Source organism: Heliangelus exortis, chromosome 2, assembly GCF_036169615.1.
Source record: "Heliangelus exortis chromosome 2, bHelExo1.hap1, whole genome shotgun sequence".
Classification (NCBI taxonomy): Eukaryota; Metazoa; Chordata; class Aves; order Apodiformes; family Trochilidae; genus Heliangelus; species Heliangelus exortis.
The window spans coordinates 76,332,755-76,358,526 of NC_092423.1; the positions used below are offsets into that span (position 1 = coordinate 76,332,755).

Consider the following 25,772-nt stretch of genomic DNA (forward strand, 5'->3'; position numbering starts at 1 on the left):
GTTTGCTGTGTTCTCATGGTAACTACTTTAAAAGATATGCACAGTCCATGATAAATAGCCATCCTTAAAGCTCCCAGAGCATCACTGGGGTACAAAGGATTGTTCTCTAGCAAAATCCTTAATGTTTGTAACTCCTTTGCCAAAGTGTCTTTTAGGGCATTTTGTGGATTTTATCTCTTACGGTTTAGGAATTTGTTGGCTGTGAAATATATTTACATTCTTGATGCTTATAAGGTGAGATTAGCCCTCCTGTCCTGTTAGTCAGGAATATCTACAGCGATTGCTGTAGAGCCAGCCCTCACTAGGCTTGACTTCCTTTGAGTAGCAGCAGGAATGAATTAAGCAAGTACAGCCAAAGATATCACATGAAAGACTTGAAATACCAGTGAGCTGAAGAAAGCCCTGTTCTCTGTGTGTCTGTGTGTAGCTGCAACTGCTAAAGATTCAGTTTTTCACAATGGGCGAACGCTGAAGGGTGAAAAAGCCTTAAAAGGTAAGGGGTTTAATTCATATAGGCTTTTTAATAATTTTGATCTTGCATAGTGGGAGGTGCAGTGGACTTAGAGAAAGATAAGTGTCTGGAGTTTGGCTGAGCAAGCTGTACTGGAAATGTTTCTGGGCTTGGATTTTTTTTTCAAGAAGGTAAATGCATGCAGAATTAAGTTTTGAAGGAAAAAAAAACAACCAAAAAAACAACTGAATTTACCAGTCTAATCATATATTTTTTTTTTGAAAGCCAGGAGAGCTTTGCTGCCAAGCAGACTGATTTAATAAATCACACTGTTTGAAAGTTAAAGGGGTGATTGTTCACAGAGCAGGAAAGAAGTCAGCAAAAGTAGAGCTGTGTGTGCAGAGGGGGGAAGAACTGTGTTGTAGTGATGAGCTGCTTTCTGGAGAAAGATCTTTTTCTGTTATTCAGCAATTCATGGTGTAGAGTAACTCTATTAAGTTTATGACTATAGTATTTCTGTAATTTATTACGGCATAAGGTATGGCTGCAGATTTGCTTTGATTATGTGGTAAGGAAGCAATACTGAGGACATGTGTTGGGGGAGTCCAGTGAGATATCTGCATCACCCAGAAGTCTAAATTAATTTTGTAGTTCTGCTGGAGAAACTTGATGGGGCACATTTGAGACAGTAATTTTTTCACCATAAAAATACGGGAAATGGAATCTGTTGGGAAAAAGATAAATTAATTGCAGTAGTAATGGAAAAGATACTGTAGCAGCAGTATATTTTGACTTTACTTTGTCAACTCCTTCCTTCTACCCCCCCGTAAATGATGAAATAACCCCCTCAGTATGTCCCCAACCCTGCAGATAAAATAGCTCTGTTCTTCATTACTGATTGCATTTGCTTTTGGAATCTGCGTTTTGCTCCTTGCTTTCCCACTTAAAGAGCTTGCCTCTGCAAACATTAGGATTCAGCCACAGGGGAGAAAATTAGGATAAAATTGCTTGAGAGAACCTGTTATGAAGGGGATGGGTTTGATCCTGCATCATTGAAGTCTATGGGAGTTTTATTCTGGTCTCAGGAAGAGCAACCCTAGATTTGCCTTGCAAATATAGATGGAGGAGATACAATCTGATAAAGTGCATATGGGACTGGGAAAAGGGGGTTCTCATAACCTGTAGTTGTTCTTCTCTCACTAATGTTGAGTCCTTATAAACCCCAAGTGCTAACAGTGGTGGTAGGTCAAAAATGTAGGTATTTTTTGTTGCGTACACATCAGTTATATGTATTCACGTTTCTTTTGATAAAATGTCTTAGTTTTAAAAAAATAAAAGATCTGTTTTCTTTCTCAATTGTTTTATTAAAAAAACACTATTTACAACCTGCAACCTAAGTGGAAACATAACAACAATTATTTTTAGCAATTACTGATAGGAATTACCTGAAACCTACAGTACTGTTCCAACTTTTGTCAAGGCTACTTTAAGAACTCAAAATCTGTGTCAGGGTCAGAAGGTATGTTTAAGAGTAGACTTGGGTCAGCTGCTTTTTCTCTTTGACTGTATCTATCTGTTCATGTGTGTATATATACTTGTGGCTTTTCTTAATTTAGTCACAGGGTGCAGCAAAGAAGCAAAGACAAAGTACACTTCAGGACATCTGCTGTCGCCTTGTAAGATGAAACTTTAAACATGAAGCACTTGCTGAAATGGCATCAAAGTGTCTTATCCTTGTTGTCTAATTTATGCTCTGTTTTTGATGGATTTAGACAATTTAGGAGCCTAAGAATCAAGGCAGGTCCTTTCCTATCACTGTTGCTACCTCAGTGTTAGAGTTGCAGAATTGAAGTTGTGTGTTTAGTTGTCTGAAGTGGAACGTGGGAGCTGTGAAACTCATGTTGCAGGAGATGAGCAGAGTGCTCACTGCTCAGGGCTCTGAAGTTGCTGATGAGCCAAGAAGCCCATTGCACTAAGTGTACATCATTTGGGGCACTGGGATGCTTTCAATTTTGGCTGACCTCCTTGGGTTGCCAGATGCACCTGTGAGTGTTGTGCAGTGTTTGGTGTAGAAAAAGCAAATTTGTCACCAAACTAATAGTGATGTGTTTTATTTCTACCATTTGCCCATGTGCACAGTTAAATGTATTATGATATATTTGAAGCTTAATCTCTGTAGATATGGTACACTAGACATTAAGTATGTGGTAGGTAGGGGCTCTTGGGGGTCTCAAAACTGTTAATAGTGAAGCAGTAGATAGTTAGAGGGAAGACATCCACTTTCACAAGGCCAGATAAATGCCAAATCCTCTGTGAAACTGGCTGTCTCAAATGAATGGCTGCCCCAGATTCAGCATGAAAAGGACAAGTATCTGCAGATTGACAGACACACCATATATGCATATTTCACCAAAAAGAGACAGTGTCCAGCCTCGTTAGTTAAGTAGTGTTCCAAAGGAAGAAATTCTTATTTTTATTAAAAGTGGGCTAGCACTTAAAACTAGCTTCACAGCAGTTTCTAATATAAGGAAACAGTTCATGTAGCAAACAAAGTTGAGTTTAAGGAGGCTGATTCTGTCTTCGGTATCTCTTTCCAACTCAGATGTTAAGGGTTATGTTTTGTTGTACATTTAAGCCAGCTTAGGAATTTCTCAGGGAAGAAGTGGATGAACAGGCATCCAAAATTGCCATTTCCCTGTGACCACTGATGTGCACAAACTAGCGTGTCTCACATCAGCCAGATTCTTAAAGGGCATGTTCACCTCATTTGCCTTAATGACTTCTAAGCACAGATCTAAATGCATTGCTTAATTTATTACTGGTTTTAGGCTGCTGTGGATGTGCTAGGCAGCACATCACAGAATACCTGGAGTCCCAATCCCTCACATTGCACAGTTTTCAAAAGATGAGTGAGGTGTGTGTGCAGCTCCCTTACAGTTGTGTATCCAGCCTCAAGTTGGGACTCACCCATGCAGAGGAGGAGGGAAGGTTTGCTACATCTGTTGCTCCAGTGGTGTGAAGTCCACACTGCTGGCCTGTCCCAGGAGAACATAGAGCTGGTATGGCAGCAATGAAAACACATCTAATCAAGGAAGGAGTCTCAGTGGTGGGTTTTCACCATAATGAGAAAATCTGGGTGGAAAATATCCACTCCTAGGACGTGAAGAGCTTTATTTAAATGTGACACAGTTAGGGCAGAACTTTTCTTCACAGGATTGTCTTTAAATTAGAGTTAACTGTGTGCTTCATGTATTTCAGAATTATCAGAAATTACATTATTTGATTTTGATGTCATTATCAGAAACATCAAAGAATTCAAGTAGGAGACTTTCCAACTACTGTTGTGTGAGGAACCATGACAGGATGGGACTGTTCTAACAAAGCAGTCCAAGGGGAACATACTTCTTGCCTTCTTCTGTGAAATGAATGTACACAAAACCAAACTATTAACTTAATTTCTATCCCTTCCCCACAAACACACATGCACATCTTTCAGTTGTCTTGACACCTCCTGGTCTAGTCAGTTGTAGATGTGCAAGGCCAGTCCTGAACATATTAAGTAAAAATTTAGAGGGATACATGAGCAGCAGCTCCAAGGACCAAGTTCTAAGAAAAATGCCAAGGTTAGACTGATGCTGAGATGTTCTGAGATACAGGCTGTAGGGTAATTAACATACTTATTACATGGGATTGATCTGGTTCGTTTATTTGGGCCACCACACAACTCTTGCTGTCACCTGGGTAAGATGTCTGTGCCAATCACAGGGATTCCCATCATCTTCTGTAAACTTGAATTTCCCCTCTCCAGACTTTTAAAGTCTCCTAACTGCTGTGTTACCTGTTACCTCATACTTTTAAAACCTAAAGCAGATCCCTAGACCAGCTACTGCAAGCCTGCTGCAGCACAGCTCTCACACAGCCTCACTGTCCCGGGCTCCTCCAGGTTGAGATGAGCCCCTTGGTAAAGATGAAAAGCAGCAAGGAACCTGTACAGCTCAACTGGGTATCTCTGGTGCAAGAGGGGCCCACGTGCTGGCTGCTCTGACTGGAGTTGATGCAGAGTCCCAGGGGAGCCGGGTGGCAGGGATGCTCTGGGAGGACTGGGTGACAGTGCCTGTGTGGGCAGCAGCCCAGAGGCAGGACCCTGCCATGAATGGAGCCCTGTGCCTGTACTGGGGTGGGAATAATCTGCCCTTTCAGTGCTGCCCGACCTCCAGTGTCCTAGCAACCCAAAGCTGTTCAGCTGAATATTTTATAGCATTCTTCATTTACACATAGCAGATACTGGCTGTGATTTAAGCCTGGCTGATTTCCTATTACAGCTTTCAAACAAAAGGCTCAGTACAGGAAGGAGAGGAGAAAAGGGCTCCTTGGGAGTTAATTTTGTAAAACCATATATTTTTTTATTTATTTATTTTTATTTTGGGGGAGGGGGGCATAGGAATTGCACTGGAATGCTTCCTTGCTTGAGAAAGCACCGAGCAGCAATGTGGCACATTACGTCAGCCTGGTGCTTTGTAGGTGTCTGTTACAGGTCACTGAGGGAATGAATCATGTGCAGGGGTGAAATATATTGCAGACAGAGAAAAGCTGCTTGTGGCCTCAATATTGAAAAAAGATTGCAACCAAGTGCTAACTTTTTAATGTTGCTTGAATGTGGGCTTGATTTCTAGATAGCAAGTTGGTGGCCCTTGTGGCCATACAACAAGCATGTACGCTCATCAGTTAAAGACACTCACAACTTTTTTGTTGTTTTTGAACCTTGTAGTTTCCAGAGGTGTAATTCATGATTGTTGAAAGGTCTTTCCTGTTTTTAACAGTTGAAGCTGATAGTGTGAAGTGTGGTTTTATTATTTCGTAGTGAATGTGTGAAGGCTTTGTAATGACTTAATCAAAGCTAGACCACAGTGCTGTGGCCTGTGTCTTTGTAGCAAGTTAGCCACAGTAATATCTCAGCCAAACATCTATTGCTGGGCTGCCAAATGCTTAAATAAGAAATGGACTTGCTTCCTGCCCAGGCAAAGCTTGCATGGTTGTGGGCTGCAGTAGCTGTGTGTCTTGTTCCTCCCTCTGGTGCAGAGTCATTCTTTGGGGCACCCAATACCAAAGGCTACAGAAGCCAGAACTAAGCTTCTTCAAATATATAATAAATAGTAGTTTCTCCACAACTGAAGTGCTAAAGCAGGGTTGTTTAGATCTTTTAGTCTAGCCTGCTGTGTGGCAAACTGAAAGGAAACCATTAACACCTGCATCCTCTGAGGTGTCTTTGAGGTGTCTGGTGGCTTTAAATGGTCCCACCACCACAGGTAAGCTCTTCTCATGAGGGCATCCTCTGGTGTCTTTGAGGTGTCTGGTGGCTTTAAATGGTCCCACCACCACAGGTAAGCTCTTCCATGAATACACTCAGTGAGAAAAAGGTGTGCCTTGTGGTTCAAATATGTCCTGGTCTTGATTTTCATGCTTTTTAGTGATTTAAACAGACTTCTGTAACAACAGAGAATTGCTAGTATTCTCTTTAAAGCAATGTCCCAAAGTAGAGTCTCAAAACCTAAGAGGCATTACAGCTTGTGGTCCACACAAACTGGGTGCAAACAGATCAAGAGAAGTGGTGGGTGGGTGCTCCAGACTGAAAAAGAGAACCAAGTGAAATTTGGATTTAGATTCTTGTGTTCTCCTTGTGCTCTGTGAGTTAAGGTGTTTTGTCTCTCTGTGGAGTGCAATGTTAGCTCCTCTCACCCGTGCATTGAAAACCTTTCTGTGTTCATCCTCCTTTCTTTCAAAGGAGGCAATGTGTCTGTATCCTCTCTTCCTATGTAGAGCTGCAGGCAGTCTGGGGAAAAAAAAAAAAAATGTTGCTCAGTTTCATGTGACCAAGGAAAAGCAAGGGAGTTGTGATAAAGTGGATTAAAGTTATCTGCAATACTATTTCAGGACAAACTGCTGAAGTGATACTGTGTTTAACATTTCAGTGAGAACTACTTACATGGAAGGTTTCACGTACTCAAATGTGAGATTGCTTGTAGTAACACTACCCTAGTTGTATAGGTACACAGAGTTACTTTCTTACATGGATTGTTACCAGAAAGGATTTTACAGCTATTCCAGCCAGACTTTGGCCATGCAAGCTGAAAGTCATCTTAGTAACAGATTCTCTAAAGTGTTTTATCCCAGTTTTCTATCCCCTGATAAAAAATTGTATCTTTCAGGAATAAACATTTGATACCAAACACCATTATGGGAAGAAGCCACGTTGGAGGAGCCATTCTAAATCATGATTTACTGCTTTTCAATATAGAACTTCCAACTAACATTCAAACAATAAAATAACTTGTAAAGCGCGAATGTTTGAAACTGTGGTGGTCTGGCATGGAAGAGTGAAAGTATGGTGGAAAAATTTATTAAAAAAAAATAAGCTGGGGTCTCAGTCCATGTAAATTATTTGGAGTCGCCACGGATGTGGAGGGCCAGGGTTCCACCATGTGAAATTTTTTCATGTGCAGCCTCAGCAGACACAGAGCAGTGTGTGTGCCCATTGTAGTGAGCAGCAGTGATGCTGGCTGTCTTGACATGGAGTCAGGAAGGAAGGACAGCTGTCCTTGCAATTAGTACCTCACAGCATGCTTCGTCATGGTATGTCTGTGGCTATCAGGCTGCCTGATTGATTTTTCTCCAGGAAAAGCCCACTGACTGACTGGTCACAATGTGGGGAGGATGAGGCCAGGCTGGGGTTTAGTCTGCAGGGACTGGAGGTTTTAGTGGGGATGGCCTCAGATGAAGCAGCAATAGATTACTCACAGGTGGAGGAGAAGGGTCTGTGAGAAATCACAGCCGGGGTCTGCTCCGAGTTGCACCTTCTGTCAGTGCCCTGAGACTCTGCCAGAGCAGCTTCAAACTTTAAATCTCTCTTTTCTCAAATGCTCTTAATTGTCTGTCTCACATAGATGCTCCTGCAGTTGCTGCTGTGAGACAGACAGCCCATGAGACTTGCTGTGCATTTCAATGGACTCTTTGAATAACATATTCAAGCAGCAAGGGCTGCCTTCAGCTGAAAACTTGGGCATACACACAGATAGCTCTAGACATACACTTAGAAATGTTCAAGTCTGTGCCTTTAACAACCCATTCCTGTTCCGTGAAGTTTTAACCAATGTGTTAAGAAATTACTTTCTCTGGGCTTTATGTATCACCACTAGTGAGAGAGGTAGACAGCTTCTGTCTTCCTTTAGAAGAAATTCTATTTGCCTGTAGAAAGGTTGCATCACAAATTACAGTGTTCTTTCTATACAGGCAACTCTAACCTGTGGCATGAGAGTGGCTAATTTGGAAGTCTGTCGCTTATCTAAAATATTCAAGGCTGGAAGATGAGTCACACAGGTCAGATGCAGTAGTTGGAGTTGAAGAGAAGATCAGCTAATTATGTAAACACTGTTGGTAAATTCAGCACTTGCACATTCAGACCTGTAGAAATTGTATGAAAGAGTCAGCATTTAACTGCTAAGCTTGCAGTGAAATACGGCCTGGAGTTTGCAGCAGAATTTTTTGAGGCACAAATGATGTTGGAATATACCAGTGTTCTTCTTCTAGGAAGTTACCACTGTTAGTAATTTCTAAAGGCTTTTTATGTGTTTTGAGGATAGGTGTATAAATGAAGGCCATGCAGAATGCTTGCTGTTCCTTCAGATTTATCCAAATATTCCTTGACTTGATGGTTCCATACAGTAGAAATGTCAGGTAAACTTTTCAGCTGTGGCAAGTTCTTTGTGTCTACAAACACAAAGGAGAATAAAACAAAGACTCTGGGACAGTAGGGGATTGTATTCAGAAAAAAGCAGGAATCTAACATGTCTGTATTTTGACCTGTTCCAGTTACAGCTGGCTTCATGCTGGAGAAGACCACAGAGGGTTTCTTTCCTTGAAATACATGTGCTCCTAGGTCAGTAGGACCTGATGCTCCACGTCCTTGGTCAGGATGGGCATAGGTTTTAATGCTGGTTGTGCTGAAAGTGCAGCATTTCTGTGGCTGAAACACTTTTGAGTAAACCAGTGCCATCTCAGTTTATGGCACAAGAGACTGAAAAAATGATGAACAGAAGAGCAGGAGATGAAATGTTTTGTTAGAGGTGGGAGAGTGACCAACATGACACTGAAATTGAAGTCTCTGGATTGGACAGGGAGGTTGCCCTAGCCCATCCTTTACTGCCTGTACACTGCCTTTTCCTATTGCTGGTGGAGGTGTTTCCCTTTCACTACTTTCAGGTTACTGGCTTGAATCTTCAGGACAGGTACAGGCTGCTGAGCAGTATGTATGGATAAAAATTGCTGAGTGTAACATGGTTAGAAAAGGAAAACAATGGACATGCAGAAACTTACGTATAAGTTCACAATTTTAAAATTTGTCTGGGAGGAAAGTTTAGCATTGGTTTTGACTTGTGGACCTGGTGACTGTGATCAGAAGACTATAGAGACTGTTCCAAGAAAGATCTGGATTAACAAGTCCCCCTGTTTCTGAAGAAACATCAGTATACATTAGGATGTTAAGTCATCTCTGAAGTAGGGGAAGACTTTTTAAAATTTTTGCTACTTTTCTCCAAAGTAAATTTGCCTGGGACTACATTTTAGGATTAAAAGAACAGGTTGGAAAAACAAGGACACTGAGAAAAATTAATGGTTTTTAAACAAAAAAATCCCTTTTTCATGTCCTCTTATCTGCTTTTCTTTTTTTTTTTTTTCCTCTGTATCTGTCTTCCACAAGACACTTCCCTCAGCCAGGAAAATCAGTACTTTTAAAACACAGTAGCAAAGCTGACATAATCCTACTCAAGCTGTCATGGACAAATCTAGAAACAAGGGATTGTTTGTTTTCTTTCCTTTCTCCCCCCTCTCCTTCCCCAGTCTCTCTGTGAAGTTCCTCCTGCCTACATAAAATCCAAATTCTGCTGTAATCTGTCATTATTGTGCCTGTACCCTTCAGAGGCAGCCAGTAGTTTGAGGAGGAAGAAGGATTTCTGTAGGAGGACATCAAGTATCTTCTCTGTTTGAACAGAGCAAGTGATCCACAGAAGAAAAAAATGTTGTCTTCTCCATGTGTTTTACTCAGGTGCTTGAGGTCTCCACTACAAATGCTGCCCAGGGAAAAGGGATGGTGCTTTTCCAGCCTCAGTCAGACTGTAATCTAAGGAACTACTTTATCATGAAAGTTCTGTCTAGGTGTTAGATGTCTCTCCTAATGGCTACTTCTAATTGGGATTTCAGGCAGCTTCAGGCCCTTTAGGAAGCTCTGCAACAGATCAGAGGAAGCATTTACCAGTTTAAGGAGCCAGAGTCTCGCCATCAGAGACTCCAGGCCACATTAAAGCCTTGGCTTCAGTGCTGTCTGGTGCAAGTTTAGTGGAGCCTTGTGGAATCAGGAAATGATAAATTACAAGTTGTGCTACAAAAGAATGCATCACAATAAACACCTTTATCAAGTAGAACAGACCTGACTTGTAGCTATTAATTTCATGTTGATGTCTCTCAGTGCCCTGACATGGCTCTGACCCACATGAGTTTGGCCATCGTCTGGCGATTCTGCATGTCAGAGTGGCTTAGTGCTGCCACTTCCTGATAAAAGTGAAGTATCTATTGAAAACTGAGTTTATTTAAAGTTTATTTTATCACTCGATTTTGGAAGTCATCAGTTGACTTCCTGTCACAGCAAGTGCAGTTACTTAGAAGAAACTTAACTGAAAAGTAAAATTACTGAAAGAAAATTGGTTCTACCCTGTCTCAAACCAGGGCACTTTCTTTTCTGTTGCCTTCTCTTTTATAAATTTGATTTTACCTTGCAGGAGGCTTACTTCTGGCAATTAATATTTTTACTTTGGAAGACATACTGTTTTAAAATCAGTTATTGTTCTGTTGTTTATCTGAAATTATGCTACAGAATACAATTTCCTCCCAAGCATTTTTTGTGAAATAAATCCAGTTATTACAACTGATAAAAATTTAGCAGACCCCAGGAGTACCAGTAAAGACACAAAACTGAGCATCAACTGCATCAACTGAGCAACTCTTTGCTCAGAGTGTACTATTGCAATTTTAACTCCTCATGCTGTCCTGAGCATTGTTCAAGTGGAAATGGCCATCATTTTCTGTCTTAGAAGTGTCTTAGAGGGGGGCATGATACTTTTAATCTGGTTCAATAAATGCAGCTCTCCTCATTGGTGACGACTGGAGAGTTGCTGTGGTGGCTTAGTCAAAAACCTTGAGGTGGTAGGGAGTATTTTCTGGTATTTCATGTTCAAAGTGTAAAATCAGAGTCTAACACATCTTTTACCTCCATCCCCATTCACACAAAGCAGCCAGGCTTGTTAGAGATGTAATTGCAGTGATATGCCAGGGCAGGATTTGACCCTTCAACTTAGTAGTCTCATGTGTCTGAGTAATTAAAAATAACTAGTAATGTATAGCAAAGGAGTATACTTAGGTAATTTAAATGGTGATGATCTTCATGTTGCCCTGCTGTGATACCATGGTATTATCTCTCACAGTGCTTCAAGCTTTTCTTGAAAATTCAGGCTTCTGAAGTTAGCTGACTGTGTGACAATCCCAACCTCTGGTGATAGAGCAGGGCTGTTTCTAACTTGTATAGCTGCTGGAAAAAGGTCATGGAAACGTTGATTTTTCTCTTCAGCTCAAATCAGGGGATGGAAATAGGAGATTCTTCTAAAAGTAACATGAGCTTTCAGGCCGGCATTGTGTCTGACTTTCAACATTTTAAATGCCTGGGGCTGACAATAAAAGGATTAGGTGGTGCAGCAGCCATCTGGCTCTCAAAGCAGGAGTTCCCTTGCAAACTTGTGAGGGAGACAACTACAGTGGCACCAAAATGTAGCCTGGTATTGGTGTATTCTCACTCCCATCTATGCATCTGCCTCACTGCCCTGAAAATGCTGGTTTATTTTCAAGTCTTGTAAAAAACTTCAACTTTTGAGCCAATGACTATGGGTGGGATAAAAGGATGATGTATATGAAAGGACTACGATCATGTATAGTATCCAGAAAAAAAAGATATATTGACATGTATCCATTTGTGGCATGAATCACTCTTGGACTGCATGCCAAAAAAGTTAATATTTTTCTCATGGTTTGTGCATCCATCTGTGTTCAGCCATTCCCTTTCCTGTTGGCATCATCAGCCACCTGCCCAGAAACAGGCAGTGTGCAGGGACATTCGAAGGGCAGCTTTGTAAGTCTGCCATAGGGTGGGTAGGGATGGAAAACACTGTTGGTAATGCCAGTCATTACTATTGATTACCTTTATTGTAAGCATTTAAGCTTTTCAGTCCCACACAAACATTTTGCTTGTGGTGTGATTTAATGGTGGTGGCAAAATCCAAATGAAACACATCGTTTGGAATGAAGAGTTTGCTTGCATCATTTGCCAAGGCAGGACGGGTCTCATCATGGGTGACCAGCCACTTTTTACAACATGAATTGTTTTCATTTTTGTTCTATGCTAGTGACTGTGGTGGAAGGGCCAGCCTGTGGTGGTTTTGTATATGAATTTTAGTCACTGGACCAAAGGAAGGGGTTGGAAGGTGTTTTGTGGTCAGAGGAACCAGGGAAATGCTTGCCTGTGTGGCTCTGCAGCAGCTGGGCACAGAAGGGCTGCTTCCTCTGCAGAGGAGTTTCCCTTCTCTGCTCCAGAAATTAATGAAAGGAAGAATAGCAACATTTTAGTTTTAGACATTTTGTGTTTTAAAGGAAGGAGGTAGAAGCTAATGTGTTCTTGAAGCTAAACAAAGCTGGTTTATGACTGGCACATGCAGTGTTTTGTTTTCTATGTAGAAGCTCTAATATAAAAGTTTAGACCAGATATTTTCAATTAACTTTTGAGTCTGTGCTTTCCTGAAATTACTCTTGAGAAGTTAAAATTTGGGGGAGCAATTTGTTTGCTAGGTTGAAGAAGAGGCATGATGAAAGTGGGTTAATAAATACCAAGAGAGTTGTCTGATTTACAGACAGTTGCTCTGGGCTTCATCTTGTTGCCATTTCTCTCAGAACTTCAGGTTCTGTATAAACCATTGATTCTATCTATGAGAACTCTCCTTCTGAACTTCCTCTTGCAAAACACTAAGTGCTGTACTCCAGCCCTGCAGATGACTATGCAGGACAGTCTGCTGGTGGCTTGAGTGGATTTTTGAGCTGATGAATTCAGTGGTGTATTTACATTGTGTATTTACATTTACAGTATTTATGTTTTGTTATCAGGGTTGCTGGGGTTTTGTGAGGTAGTGATTAGCACCATCTTAAATGTTTCCAAGAATGGGGTATCTCCAAGTTGTCTATCCACTGTGGAGTAGCTTTGTGTGGCTGTGGCTGGTTTACCTTTTGAGGTTAAGATGGTGAACACAAGGGTGAATTGGGGGTTTCTGAAGTCAGCCAAGAGGCAGGAACATACTGATCACTATTCACAGCTTTCCATGACTGTGTACCTGATTTCTAAATGAAAAAAAAAAAAATGCCAAAATTGCCAAAAGAACTGCATACAAACTAAAGGAAACCTATTTCAGTTAAGCAGAATGTTTTGTGTTTACAGATGAAAATATTTTTGCAGTTTGGAATAGTAGCAAAGATAAATTCATTGAAGGACAGCTTATTTAAGATTTGAAGTTGTATTGATGAACTTCTATTCCTTTCCATAGTAGATGAATTTTCTACTACACGAAACTCTTTTCTGCTCTTCTGGTTTGTTTGTAGGGTTTGGAGTTTTTTTTAATGTTTTATTTTGTTTCAGTTTTGTGTTGTGCTTTTTTTTTTTTTTAAACTGTGTCACACCACTGTATTTGTGCATCTTCAACATTTGGAATTATCTACAAGAGAGTGTTAATTCAGTTGCTAAAGAAAAAGAAGTCCAGCTTGTACCTGTAGGCTGCCTCTAATTCTTTCTGTCATTTCTCCCTGCACAGCAATTGCCTGCAAATTAATGAGACATGGCAAGAGAGAGATGGCTGGATTAAATGTTGCGTTTATGGATATTATATTGTGTAATGACCCCTTTATTTCCATCCTGTAGATATATTTTTACATGTTCTGAACAGCTGATGTCCTTTAAGACATTGTGTTGCCAGTTCTCAGCCTTTGTGCCCAGCAGATTCATATAATTTGCCCTTTATTTCCTCTGACATCTCTAACCCTTGTTAATAAACCCCTTGTTTTGAACCTGCTCTTTTAGATGCCAGACCAGTTTGATCAGACAGTGGTGCTGAACCAGCTGCGCTATTCTGGGATGCTGGAGACAGTCAGGATTCGGAGGGCCGGCTTCCCTGTCCGCAGGCCCTTCCAGGACTTTTACAAAAGGTAAATCATGCTGACTCGTCTGCTTCAGATGCAAGTCACGGGGACCAAATCAACATTTCCATGTTGAGGAGTAAAGTGAAAAACTAATGACAAAAAAATTCAGACGCCAAAAATAGAACCTGTCTTTCAAATGAGGTAATAAATCCTTGTTGGTTGCCAGGTATAAAGTCCTCATGAGAAACTTAACCCTGCCTGAAGATTTGAATGAGAAATGTGCCGTCCTACTTCGTCTGTATGACAACACAAGCACGGAATGGCAGCTTGGAAAAAATAAGGTAAAACAGTCTGACTGTGCATATTGTGGGACTACTGTTCATAGAAAGCTGAGGGGACAGCATTTAGACTGTGGAGCAGCAGAGAGGTAGTTGTAATGGTAATTACTTCTGGACTTTAAAGAAGCCAGGCATGGCTATTGGTGCTCCTGCAACTCTCATAGCAACAATTAATGGTTGTGCTGAGGAATTTGCTGTCTAAGGCACTTAGACAGTGTCTGGTGATTTTAGCCCTGGAGTAAGAGTTCACTTGAATTGTCTGCCACTGCTCGCCAGTGATAGTGCTGGTGAGGATCAGAAATTTAAAGGCGGTAGCTGGATTTCATTATTTTTAGAAGTACTGAGCATGTGAGATAACAATTCTGTTCTGTAAGGGAGTTCACACATATAAGTAACCCCACCTGTGTGATACCTGTTCAGCGGCTGAAATCAGGAGGAGGAATTTTAGCCAATGTTCACGTGGCAGAGTTGAGCTCTAAGTGTGTTTGCCACCCTACTCTTGAGAGCATTTTTCAGTGGTACACTACACCTCAATATGTGTCATACCAGACCATATGAGTTTTACCCACAACTATTTTTTTCTTCCCCAAAAAATCAAATTATTTTAATTAAAAGAATGGAATTATAATTTGAAAAATAAAATAATTGAGGTGGGTTTGGAGGCTTGTTTTGCAGATTTGATTTTGGGCAACAGCTGGGTGCAGAGCTTCTCTCCTGCAAATTTGTGCTCTTGGACGTAGCAAGTCCAAATTTGGATTCTTGGACTTAGGAAATGATGTGAAAGTGTTGTATACTTGGGAGAAGATTCTCCACTGCAGGATTTGAAATTTCCTAAATATTAAAAATACCTGGTGCAGAGGTCTAGCCATCTCTGCCAAAGATCATCCCCCAGGCCTCTGCAGATGGTTTTCTCCTCCTTTTTCTCTGGGTAACTCCTGTTGGTGCTCCCCAGGGCTTGTGTAGTGCAAAGAGAAAAAGAAACAGATCCAGTATTAAGTTTGCTGAATAGCATTTTACACTTGCAGTTCTCCTGTGACTTTTTAGAATTGTGAAAAAACTTTCTCAGTACCATAAGGTAGCAAAATATTTTGTGAAATCTGATAGGTTTGTTTGAGGAACACCCTTCCTCCTAATTCTCTTCTCCCCATAGTTTTGAAGGGTTTCCTCCATTCCTCTGCAGGCTTAAAGATTCTCAGAGATGCTAATGGGAAAGTTGATGTAATCGTTTTACCCTTACTATAAGAGATAGAATTTAAAATATTCTGATGGCAGTTGAAGTCATCTTTCATCCCATTTTTGCAGGCAATGGCTTACAGAAAATACAGTGACAGTGTTTGTCTGCAGACCTGGGCTGTGCTTCCCGTTCTACTTTCATTAACTACTTTCAGTAGTTAATACAATAAATATTGTATTAACAATATTTATGGACAAACCCTGGACGGTGCTTTGGGACCTGAGGAACATATATTTGCAAGAACCCAACTAGTTTAACCAGCTGCTCGTGGGGACCCCGACATGAGCCAGAGCTCTATTGTAACTTCCCTTATAGGGGCCTGGGCTCACCCTCCACCCACCCCCAAGAGCTGCCTGCATATTTTTATGAGTCTTGATAAACAGCTTATTGTAGGAGAGAACAAGAGGGCATTGGTTTCAGACTGAACATGGGATGGAGCACTATCCTTCCCCTGCTACTTAAAAGGGGTAATGACAACATTGTGATGATTTAGCTTCAATGTGAATTTTTCTTGTCTTTTTTATCTCAAGCTGATATGCACTTGCTCTGGAAAAGGCCAGGGCTTAATATGTGCTTAACATCCACTTTTATTTACAAAATAGCTGAATGCCTTTTTGAAGCATCATTTTTTGTGTGTTTTTAAAGAACCCAAAAACACTTCAAGGAAGCATTCCTGCTTTCAGATGTCTTTGCAGCTCTCCTTCCCTAGCAGACCCTACACTATCCATGCCCTTTCCTCGTTGCCATGCTGTGGTGTGTGGGCTGGCTCTCACCCCAGGTGATCACAGGGTCACTGAACTGGCTACTTCCAGCTTGCAGCTGTCTCAGCCAGCAGCATGGCAGGCTGTTGTCACCCATAGCTTCAAAAAGTGGGAGTTGAGAAGACCTGGAAAAAGCTCTGGCAGCAGAGAGCTCACGGCTTTGTGAGCATGCAGCAAAGAGCAGGCAACAAGGCAGGTGGAAAAGAGAATCTGCTTACCCCCCCCCCCACCCTTTTGCCTCTGCTTGGATGGAGAAACAGCTTCATTCCTATAAAGCTAATTAGCTGGGTTAGATCAATATAGTGCCATCTGCTAAAACTGCCTCTAAGAGGAACTAGGCAGTCCCAGAGACTGATCCAGGATGGTGCATCCAGAGCCTGGGGAGAGGGCTGTCTGCAGGAGGGTGGGCAGCTGCAGTGGGGTGTCTGGCCCCAGAAGCAGTCTCCCCATGTAACAACAGGAAAAGACCATCAAGTCAGCATGAATGTAGGACCACTCTCATATCTGCAGACTTCTGCAGGCTTGTAGCAATGTTATTTGAAGCAATGAGGCTCGTAAGGGGTTGTGCAACTTGATGTTATGGTAGAACACCATTAGGAAGCTCATGTTAAGTCCTACAACTTCTTTGGCCTCTGTAACTTTTTGGTGGGAAAGGCTGTTTAATGAATCCAGTAATTACGTTGCTTTTGGAAAAACCCTGTTCCTAATTAAGATTTCCATTAGTGTAACTGGGCTTTTCTCATGAAAAAACAGAGTTAGAGGATCATCTGCCAGAATTTTCTTTTAAGAGGAATAAGTTTTGGGGTTTTTTTCTTTTCTGTTGAGGAAATGCTATGTTTGTCTCTGAATTCAAAGCTGAGGCTTGCTGCTCAGACTGACATCGGCAGCACCCTGGCTGTCCTTTGTATATCGTAGTCTCTGCAAGTTGTTAAGTCAGAAGTTTTCTTGTTTAGGTGTTTCTCCGGGAGTCCTTGGAACACAAGTTAGAGAAACAGCGAGAGGTAGAAGTCACCAAGGCAGCAATGATTATCCAAGCACACATCCTAGGTTATGCAGCCCGGTAAGTGACTAGATAAGAATATTAATAATCAAGGTTTGGAATAAATGGGTGGGGTGTCTTGGAGTTAAATCCTTCTGGTAAAATTCTGAACTTTTCCTGTAAGAGGCTTTTGAAAATACCAGACCCATGAATTAAACAAAATGGAGTTTTAATTGTTGGAGTTTGGAGGTCAGCTGGGATCCATGGTAGGACTTCTGGCTGCTTGGCACTTGGTGAGACTGCCCCAAGTTAACAGCGGAGATCCAGGTTTATATTTGCTTTGTTGTAGTGTGAAAAGCGAAGGCAAATAAAACTAATCAGTTTGATTCTTCAAGAACCATGACATTAGGCAACTGAGAAATGTTTCACTTGCTTACCTGGCTTCACCCATTATGTATTTGGTTGAGTTACTCAGCTCATTTGTTTATATCTCTTTTTCTACAAATCAGTTCAGGACAGTATAAGGAAACTCATTTGCCTAATGAGGTTATTTCTCTTCATGTGTGCACTAGGCCTGTCCTTATATTCTGACCACTATTTTACTTAAAAACTATATTCTTTTTTTAATGATAGGGCTATCCTGCTGTTCATGATCTTTCTTTTCAGAGGTGTGGGATGACTATCTCTGCATGTGTGCACACACACAGCTCTCATTTTAGAATCTCCTTGTCAGTGGCATAATAATATGGAAGAAAAGTGATGTGTTACTTCCTTAATGAAGGCACAGACAGTGCTGTCATAGAAATGAGAGAATCTCTATCTTAGGAAGGCAAATGTGAACAAGAATGAAGAAAGCTGAAAATAATACATTATTTTACTACCGTGGGCTTGTTATTTTTGTTTTCTCCCAGAAAACGGTATAGAAAGGTTCTCTACTATGTGGTTGTGATACAAAAGAACTACAGAGCATTCAGTGGAAGGAAAAAGTTCCTCTGCCTGAAAAAAGCAGCCATAATCCTTCAGAAGCAGCGGCGAGGTCAGCTTGCGCGACGTGTTTACAGGGAGCGACTGGAGGAGAAGCAGAGGCAAGAGGAGGAAAGAAGAAAAGAAGAGGAGGAAAGGTGTAGTGTGCTGTCTTACATCATCCTCCTGTCTCCAGATTAGGGTTTTGTCTGAATGGCCTTTATCAGCTATTCTTGGTCAAATGGTTCTGGAAATCTTTCCTTCTTTTGCTAAAAGATGCATGTAGCTATCATTATATTCACACACATATCCATAGTGACCTTATTTTTGACTGTTTTTTCCCTGTGGCAGATGATCTGTGTAAGATGAGCTATTACCCTAGTAAAGGTGTGTGATGAGCTTATGTGGAGCTTGATTCACCAACTTCTTTTCTTCCCTCACTTTTAGGGAAAGACAAAGGCAAGAAGCAGAGCGTCTCGCCCAGCAGGTAAATGATATTCTTAATGTTTCAGGTGTCCTGTTTATTTGAGTATCTCAACCCAGTCATTTAAAAAAAATAAAAGGCATTTGTGTCATTTAAGCTAAACTTATTACAGGGGTTGGCAGATAAAGCCAAAGGAAACTTGATACAGTTGTTTGCAGGGAAATTTTTTTCACCTCATGCTTCATTTAATTTCTGGCAAAGACTGCACTTTCTACACATACTTGAGCTTTCCTGTATCTGTGAGCAAATGTAATCATGCTTTCATTTTTCTTTTCCTTTCCTTTTCTCTTCTTTTCTTTCTGATGTAGACACTAAGAACCTTCTAAATGAAAAGCATGGTGGGAGCATAGTGGCTTAGAAAGAAATAAATGTTTAAAGGAACCCTGGGTCCAGGGACTTCATTTTATTTTAATTTTTTTAATATATTTTCTTTTGAATGCAGGCTGAAGAAGAGAGAAAGAAGCAGGAACTGGCTGCCATTCAGAAAGCCCAGAAGGAGGCAGAGCTGAAGCAAGAGGTGGAGAAGCAGAAAGAAAGCAGGCAGGTGGAAGAAATCCTGCGCCTGGAGAAAGAAATCGAAGACCTGCAGCGTGTGAAGAAGCAGCAGGAGCTGTCCTTGACAGAGGCTTCATTACAGAGGCTGCAGCAGCTCCGAGATGAGGAGCTACGGCGGCTTGAGGATGAAGCGTGTCGAGCAGCCCAGGAGTTCCTGGAATCTCTGAACTTTGATGAGATTGATGAATGTGTCCGAAACATTGAGAAGTCTCTCTCTGTGGCCAATGGGTATCCTGCAGAGCTGACTGAACAAACTGGAAATGCCTGCAGTGAAAAGCCCAATTTTAACTTCAGCCAGCCATATCCTGAGGAGGAGGTAGATGAAGGCTTTGAAGCTGATGATGATGCATTTAAGGATTCACCCAACCCAAGTGAGCACGGCCATTCTGATCAAAGGACCAGTGGCATCAGAACAAGTGATGATTCTTCAGAAGAAGATCCCTATATGAATGATACCGTGGTGCCAACAATTTCAGCTGCTAGCAACACCATGCTTATACCTCCTACCCATGACACAGTCAGCCTCCATAACTCTTCAAGTGGTGAATCCACCTACTGCATGCCTGAGAATGTATCGTGTAGACCCCCAAATTCTGTGGAACTTATTTCTCCCGATGGAGACTACGATTACGACCAAGATGATTACGAAGATGGTGCTATTACTTCTGGCAGCAGTGTGACCTTCTCCAACTCACACAGTAGCCAGTGGTCACCGGACTACCGATGCTCAGTGGGGACATACAATAGTTCTGGGGCGTACAGATTTAGTTCTGAAGGAGCTCAGTCTTCTGTAAGTATTTTTTTGTTATCAAATAATTGATACATGCTTTCTGTTTCTTTTTTTTTTTTTCACTCTGATGCTGTAGAGTCAGTGTAGCTGTTGTTACAGTTGGGTTGTATAGTTTGATTGCTTAGATTGGGTATGGGCATAGCTGTCTGTTGCCATCTAGATGCCACTGGAGTGAGTACATTAGAGTTAGGGGCAGCTCAGATGCTGCTTGCAGCCCTAGGTTTATGCAAAGGTGTGGTTTGGTCTGTTCTAATGCAGAACTGCATGTTACTTGCTGAGGCTTTCAGTGCATGGCCTTGGATGCCATTCATAAGCAAAATTCTTCTGTGTGTGTGTGTGTGTTTCGAGGGGAGTACCAGGTAACATGGTGGGGAATTGATTTTGCAAAAACCAGATTCAGGTATGCTTGCAAGTTGCAGCAGTGTGGAATGAGCTGCCTGCAGAAGTTCCTGAAATGCCAGGACATTCCACAACCTGGAGACTAAATTTCACATGATGGCTAACATCATTGGGGCAGATGTTCATTGGGGAGCTCTTTTTCAATGCTGTTACTGAGTATACTGTGGGCTTTACTCCTATAAGTATTTTTGGAAGAATATGAGTCCTTCTACTGTTCACAGAAAACCTATGTGAGGCTGTGTATCTGGAAAACTGAAAAAGTATTTCAGCAATGCTGGATTATTTAGAAGGAAAATGTTAACACTAAAGTATCTATTTGCATTAAGGTTATGACAGCTGGTCATAGAGATATCATGGTCACTGGGGGTCAAGTTGACAATTCTTGCCAAAGAGGAAAACAGTTTCAGGTGTCTCTGTTGAGGACTCCTTCCTGTTGCAGGACTCTGGGTGTACATCAAATTCAGAACAGATACTCTTATTATTTAGGATGAGAGTGAAAGAAAACCATTACCGCAACTTGTGGAATATGTTTCTTTTTCTAGACTTCTCTAAACTGTCACTTGCAGCACTTCAGTGATGCTGGATGGAGCTACCTGGTCATGTTCTTGTAAAAGAGCAACTTTCCTGAGCAGCTACAAATGGCTGATTCATAGATTTGTTACATGGTACCAGGGCTAATGTGTAATCAAACATTCAAGCTTCAACTTAATACCATGTAGTAGTTAAATGGACAAAAACCAGCAAGGAATCATGCTCTTTCAATGTATCAAAAAACGTTTTAGCTGAAGACTTCTAAATTGGTTTTTATTTAAACTCTTTCCTGAGACATCATTTCACCTTGATTTCCTTTCTTCTGTAGTTTGAAGATAGCGAAGAAGATTTTGACTCCAGGTTTGATACAGATGATGAACTTTCCTACCGGAGGGACTCAGTCTATAGTTGTGTCAGCCTGCCCTACTTTCACAGCTTTCTGTACATGAAAGGTACTGGGTCCATGACAATTTACTAACCATACAAAACTAGGAAAAATGTTTATTATACCTTGCAGTCCAGTTCCCATAGAGTTATGTTGTAATTCTTCAAAGGCTAATAGAAAAGTCTGGAGAGAGCTGCTCTCAACTTACATACAGCTTACATCTAGCAGTGGTTTTCGTGTCTGCGAAAGAACATCAGCATTTTGGGCCAAATTCCTGCTCCCCAAAGCTTGTAACAAAGATGACATGCTGCAGTTTTACTGACCTCAGTGGACTTTCACTTTGGATCCAAAAGAATACACAAAGGATATGTGTAGTAGAGGGGCCTGAGAGACTCTGAAAGAATTTACACAGGAGTTTTTGGTTAAGATTCTTGATTTTATCTTCTGAGATAGATAGTGGATTATAGTCTGGATGAATCCTTGTATGATACGCATCACTGCAGCATAACTTACTTTCCTGGAATAGGATCAGTGATGAGTGTGCACACAGCTATGTTTGTGTCACTAGAATGGCTTTCACTTTCTGACACAGTTAGCAATACATTTTTTCTGGAATTAAACATATCGGTTTGGCTAAGGTTTTTATGGCTGTGGTGTAACAAGGTGCATTGTCTATCTTAAAAACTTCACAAGAAGTTTAGATAGTATAGCCACACTTTGGTATGACTGAGCTCACACTGGTGTATTTCCTACGTAAAGTACAGCTTTTCAGATTTTGTGGGTTTCAGTTGAACATTGTTACCACCTAATAACCTGAAGAGTTTAACACTAAATTTTCTTAGATTATCATTGAGATACATTGAAAATAGTGTTAAAGGTCTGATTCTTATAGGCAACAAAAGTTTTTAATTATTTGTTATTTATTATATATATGTTAACAACATTGGTGACTTTAAGGATATGCAAAAGTGAGATCTTTGTTTTAATGGCTTGAAGCAGAGGCTCAGTTTTAAGTGCAGCATTGTTGATCTTCATCTTCCAGTGTTGGTTTGGTCACAGCTTCTGTTTTATAATATAGTTGTTTATCTTAATTACATATAAATCCACATCTGTCTCTCTTGCCAGGTGGCTTAATAAACACATGGAAGCGACGCTGGTGTGTCCTGAAAGATGAGACCTTCCTGTGGTTTCGTTCCAAGCAGGAAGCACTTAAGCAGGGTTGGCTTCACAAAAAGGGAGGTGGATCATCTACACTTTCCAGAAGGAACTGGAAGAAACGATGGTTTGTTCTCAGGCAGTCCAGGCTGATGTACTTTGAAAACGACAGTGAAGAAAAGCTAAAGGGTGCCATTGATATCCGAACAGCCAAGTAGGTTTATAGTTTCTATGGTTTATATCCATAGTTTCCCCTAAGTACTTTATGGGGCTTAATCTGGGAAGATGTTGAGTGCTCTGCCTTCAAATTGTATGAGTGCAAGCCTGAGAGTGTGCATGATGAAGTTACTGAAAGCAAGTGTTGTCCTTACTTGGCTCTCTTTTAAGCCTGCAAAGTGCTCCAGAGCTCAGCCAGTGCCAAATGCTTAGAAAACTGCTTCTCTAATGAACCCATCTATGCTTTCTCCCAGACTAGAGGCCCTACTTAGTCTGTAATGATTCCCAAGGCAATTCGGGGCATGTTGCCAAGTCCATAGCTGCAGGCAAACCTAGAATGGAGAGGGTGGACTTAATAGGCCCTGAATATATTTAAGTTAGCATGGGTCAAAGCTGGATCTTCTGCACGCATTTATAATTTGTTTCATGTTTGAAATAATTGTGGTAGTGGTAAAAAAGTTTTTAAAATGTGTATATTCATTTTAAAAAATTACTAAACCTAACTTAATAACTTAAGTCTTCCTAACTAAAGCCCCTCATGCCTTAAAATTCTTTCACAGGTTTTCTAAGGAATGGTATTCTTCCTTCTAAAGAGTCAGTATGCTTTATGATCTTATGGATTATATAACTAAATTTAATATTAAAGTGTGTTAATGTTGGTAGTCTAATTTCTATATAAAAGTGTACCTAAGCTTTCTTCACAGCTAGAGAAAACCAGAAATGTCTGTAACACTTGATTCTACTCTCTCCTTGTAATCTCCAACTGTCCATTTTATTTTTTTAATTTAACAGAGTAATTAAACTGAATTGAAAGTGTAGATTAATCTTTTCTATGGAAGTCCTGTCTCGAACCTGATTTCAAGCAGGACAAAGTAAATTATTTCACTGAGCTTCCCAGCATGTAGAATCAGTGGGCTCTAGTAAAAACAATGGGCTGCTGGCTGTCAAGTAAATTTTTTAATAGAGACTGGCATTTATTTTGTTGAAACTGAATTTGACTTTGTCTCATGTACCGTAGCATTTATGCAGAATACTTTTCTAATATGTTTAAACCGTCTTTTTTTTTTTTTTTTTTTTTATTCACCACATTGTTTCATTGACTGTGCCCAATCAAAGTTTTGTGGTGATCATACATTTAAAATTGCCAGGTAAAGGTTGTTGAACCTAACCTGAACTGTAGGTTCAATTGATTACTGTTTGTGTATAAAACAGCTAAAAGAAAGTGTATTTGTATTTGAGGACGTGTGTGTCATGAGAAGCAAGGAATAGCTTTTAATGGTAACTTTAATATTCACTGAGTGCATTCCTTAACATATGTAACTCACATGCTTCACCACTGCATATTATGAACCCCATTCAAATGAAATAAATCTTAGGCTGTTTCACTTAAAGCACAGAACAGGGAGACATTCTGCTGGACACTGTTATTGGGAAGGAAGCCGAATTAAAGCAAAGATTACAGAACTACAGCTTTCTGTTGTAATAGCAGATAGATTTTCCTCATGAGTCTGACAAGCAGAGCTCACATGTATTGTTTACAGATAGGGATTTATGAGAGTAGTGTATTTGGTAAGGAAGTATAGCTAAGAAAATATAAGCTTCAGACAAATACAGTAAGACATCAAAAAGGAAGTCAACTTGATTTCCTAAACTTCACGAAAAACCTGATGTAATTGTTAAATTACTCCTTAAAAATCTTGTGCTTTCTGGTTTATGATTGTCTAAAATATCAATACTTAGATGGCCTAACTACAAATTAGAAAGATGTAATTTTTCAGCAGATGAGTGCTCAGCTTTTTCTGGAAGTCATGTTTGGGATGGTATTTATACAGACTCACAGCCACACGGAGTCACATATCCACATTTTGCTTGCTTTTTCTTTTCAGTATTCAAGAGCTTTGTTTTAACCACTCCAAAAATTTCTTGGATATCAAATCAGTTCAGAAATATATCCCTTTCTCAACTCAGTTGTCCTTGCCTCTCTTGAGGTTTGTTATTATGTTCTTGTTAAAACAGGTACGGAATAGTCAACTTAGAATAGTGACATTCATAGTAGTTTGAATATTTGTGTCGTATAGGCAGAAAACACAGCAACTATAGTTTGGTGGATTAATACTGTCTGGTAAGTCACATTGTGAGGTGTGCAAATGAACCTAAGTCTGACTGCAGTTACTTTGAGTATCAGTAGTTTGTGAGCCTCTCAGCTAAACAGAAGTTTCAAAATGTTGACAATCTCAGACACTTAATGTTGGCATTTTCTTTGTTTCAGAGAGATTGTTGATAATACTGGCAAAGAAAATGGTATTGATCTAATAATGGGTGATAGGACCTACCACTTGATTGCTGAATCTCCTGAGGATGCAAGGTAGGAAAATCATCAGGCCCTTTGTCTTTTTTCTTTGTCTGTTTTAGTCTCTATGCCATCCTGACTTTTGCTTGTCACTAATTTGGTTGCCCACTGTCACAAAATATTCCGGCTGTGTTAAACATGCTGCACTTAACATCTTCTCAAAAGGCCTGCTGAGAAGAAAATCTTGTGGCAGAAAACTCCTGGGAAGAGTCAGACTGCCAAGCAAAATTTGCCTAGAACTTGGCTGTTATCCATTTATTACTAGAAACTTTCTGAAACACAGTGTGTCTATAGAGAGGCAGCCATCAGCCATTGATGCTTGTCTTGTGCATTACCATGCTGTGGTTAGCTACACAGATTTAAATCAATATTCAAGACCCTATAATCTGGCTGAAATAAAATCCTGGTTTTTAGGGTTGGGATCTGTTTGCCTAAGCAGAGCCTAAATTTTTTTCAGATAAAAGTTATAATGTCGTCAGTGGATTTTAGGATGAAAGCATGTTCATTAACAAGAAGAGTATGCAACAGAGTGTTTCCTTTTCTGCTGATGTAAAAGGGGTCTTGCTTTTGTTGCTAAAGGATCCCTATCAAAAGCAGGGAGAGGCTGGTAGATGAGGAGCAAGCTTTACTTGCCAGATCAGTTGTAATACATCTTTAAAAAAAAAAAATAAAGCCCCACACTGCAGTTCATGTGAGATAATAATATGCTTGCCTATAAAAATCAAGCATTTACATAAAGTGAACTTAGTAATCAAAGCTTATTACCCACTGCTTTGCTGCCCCAAGGCCAGAATACAGGATACCTATGTCAACATCACTTGAGCTACTGTTGCTCTGAAGCCTTGAAGCTTTAAAAACTATTGTTTTTAAAGGTACAGTACCTTTCTAAGGTCACAAGGACCCTTA

At 40.5% G+C, this 25,772-nt stretch overlaps 1 protein-coding gene across 2 annotated transcripts in view; it reads left to right on the plus strand.

Moving 5' to 3' along the window:
* The window catches only part of MYO10 (myosin X), a 155,461-nt gene that overhangs the window by 112,231 nt on the left and 17,458 nt on the right, over positions 1–25,772 (plus strand). For both annotated transcript variants that reach the window (XM_071736643.1, XM_071736642.1), the window contains 9 exons: positions 13,668–13,792; positions 13,953–14,067; positions 17,013–17,119; positions 17,950–18,159; positions 18,449–18,488; positions 18,928–19,830; positions 21,089–21,212; positions 22,271–22,514; positions 24,786–24,881. In XM_071736643.1, the coding sequence (XP_071592744.1) occupies positions 13,668–13,792; positions 13,953–14,067; positions 17,013–17,119; positions 17,950–18,159; positions 18,449–18,488; positions 18,928–19,830; positions 21,089–21,212; positions 22,271–22,514; positions 24,786–24,881 (1,964 nt within the window). The remainder of the gene's footprint in view (positions 1–13,667; positions 13,793–13,952; positions 14,068–17,012; positions 17,120–17,949; positions 18,160–18,448; positions 18,489–18,927; positions 19,831–21,088; positions 21,213–22,270; positions 22,515–24,785; positions 24,882–25,772) is intronic.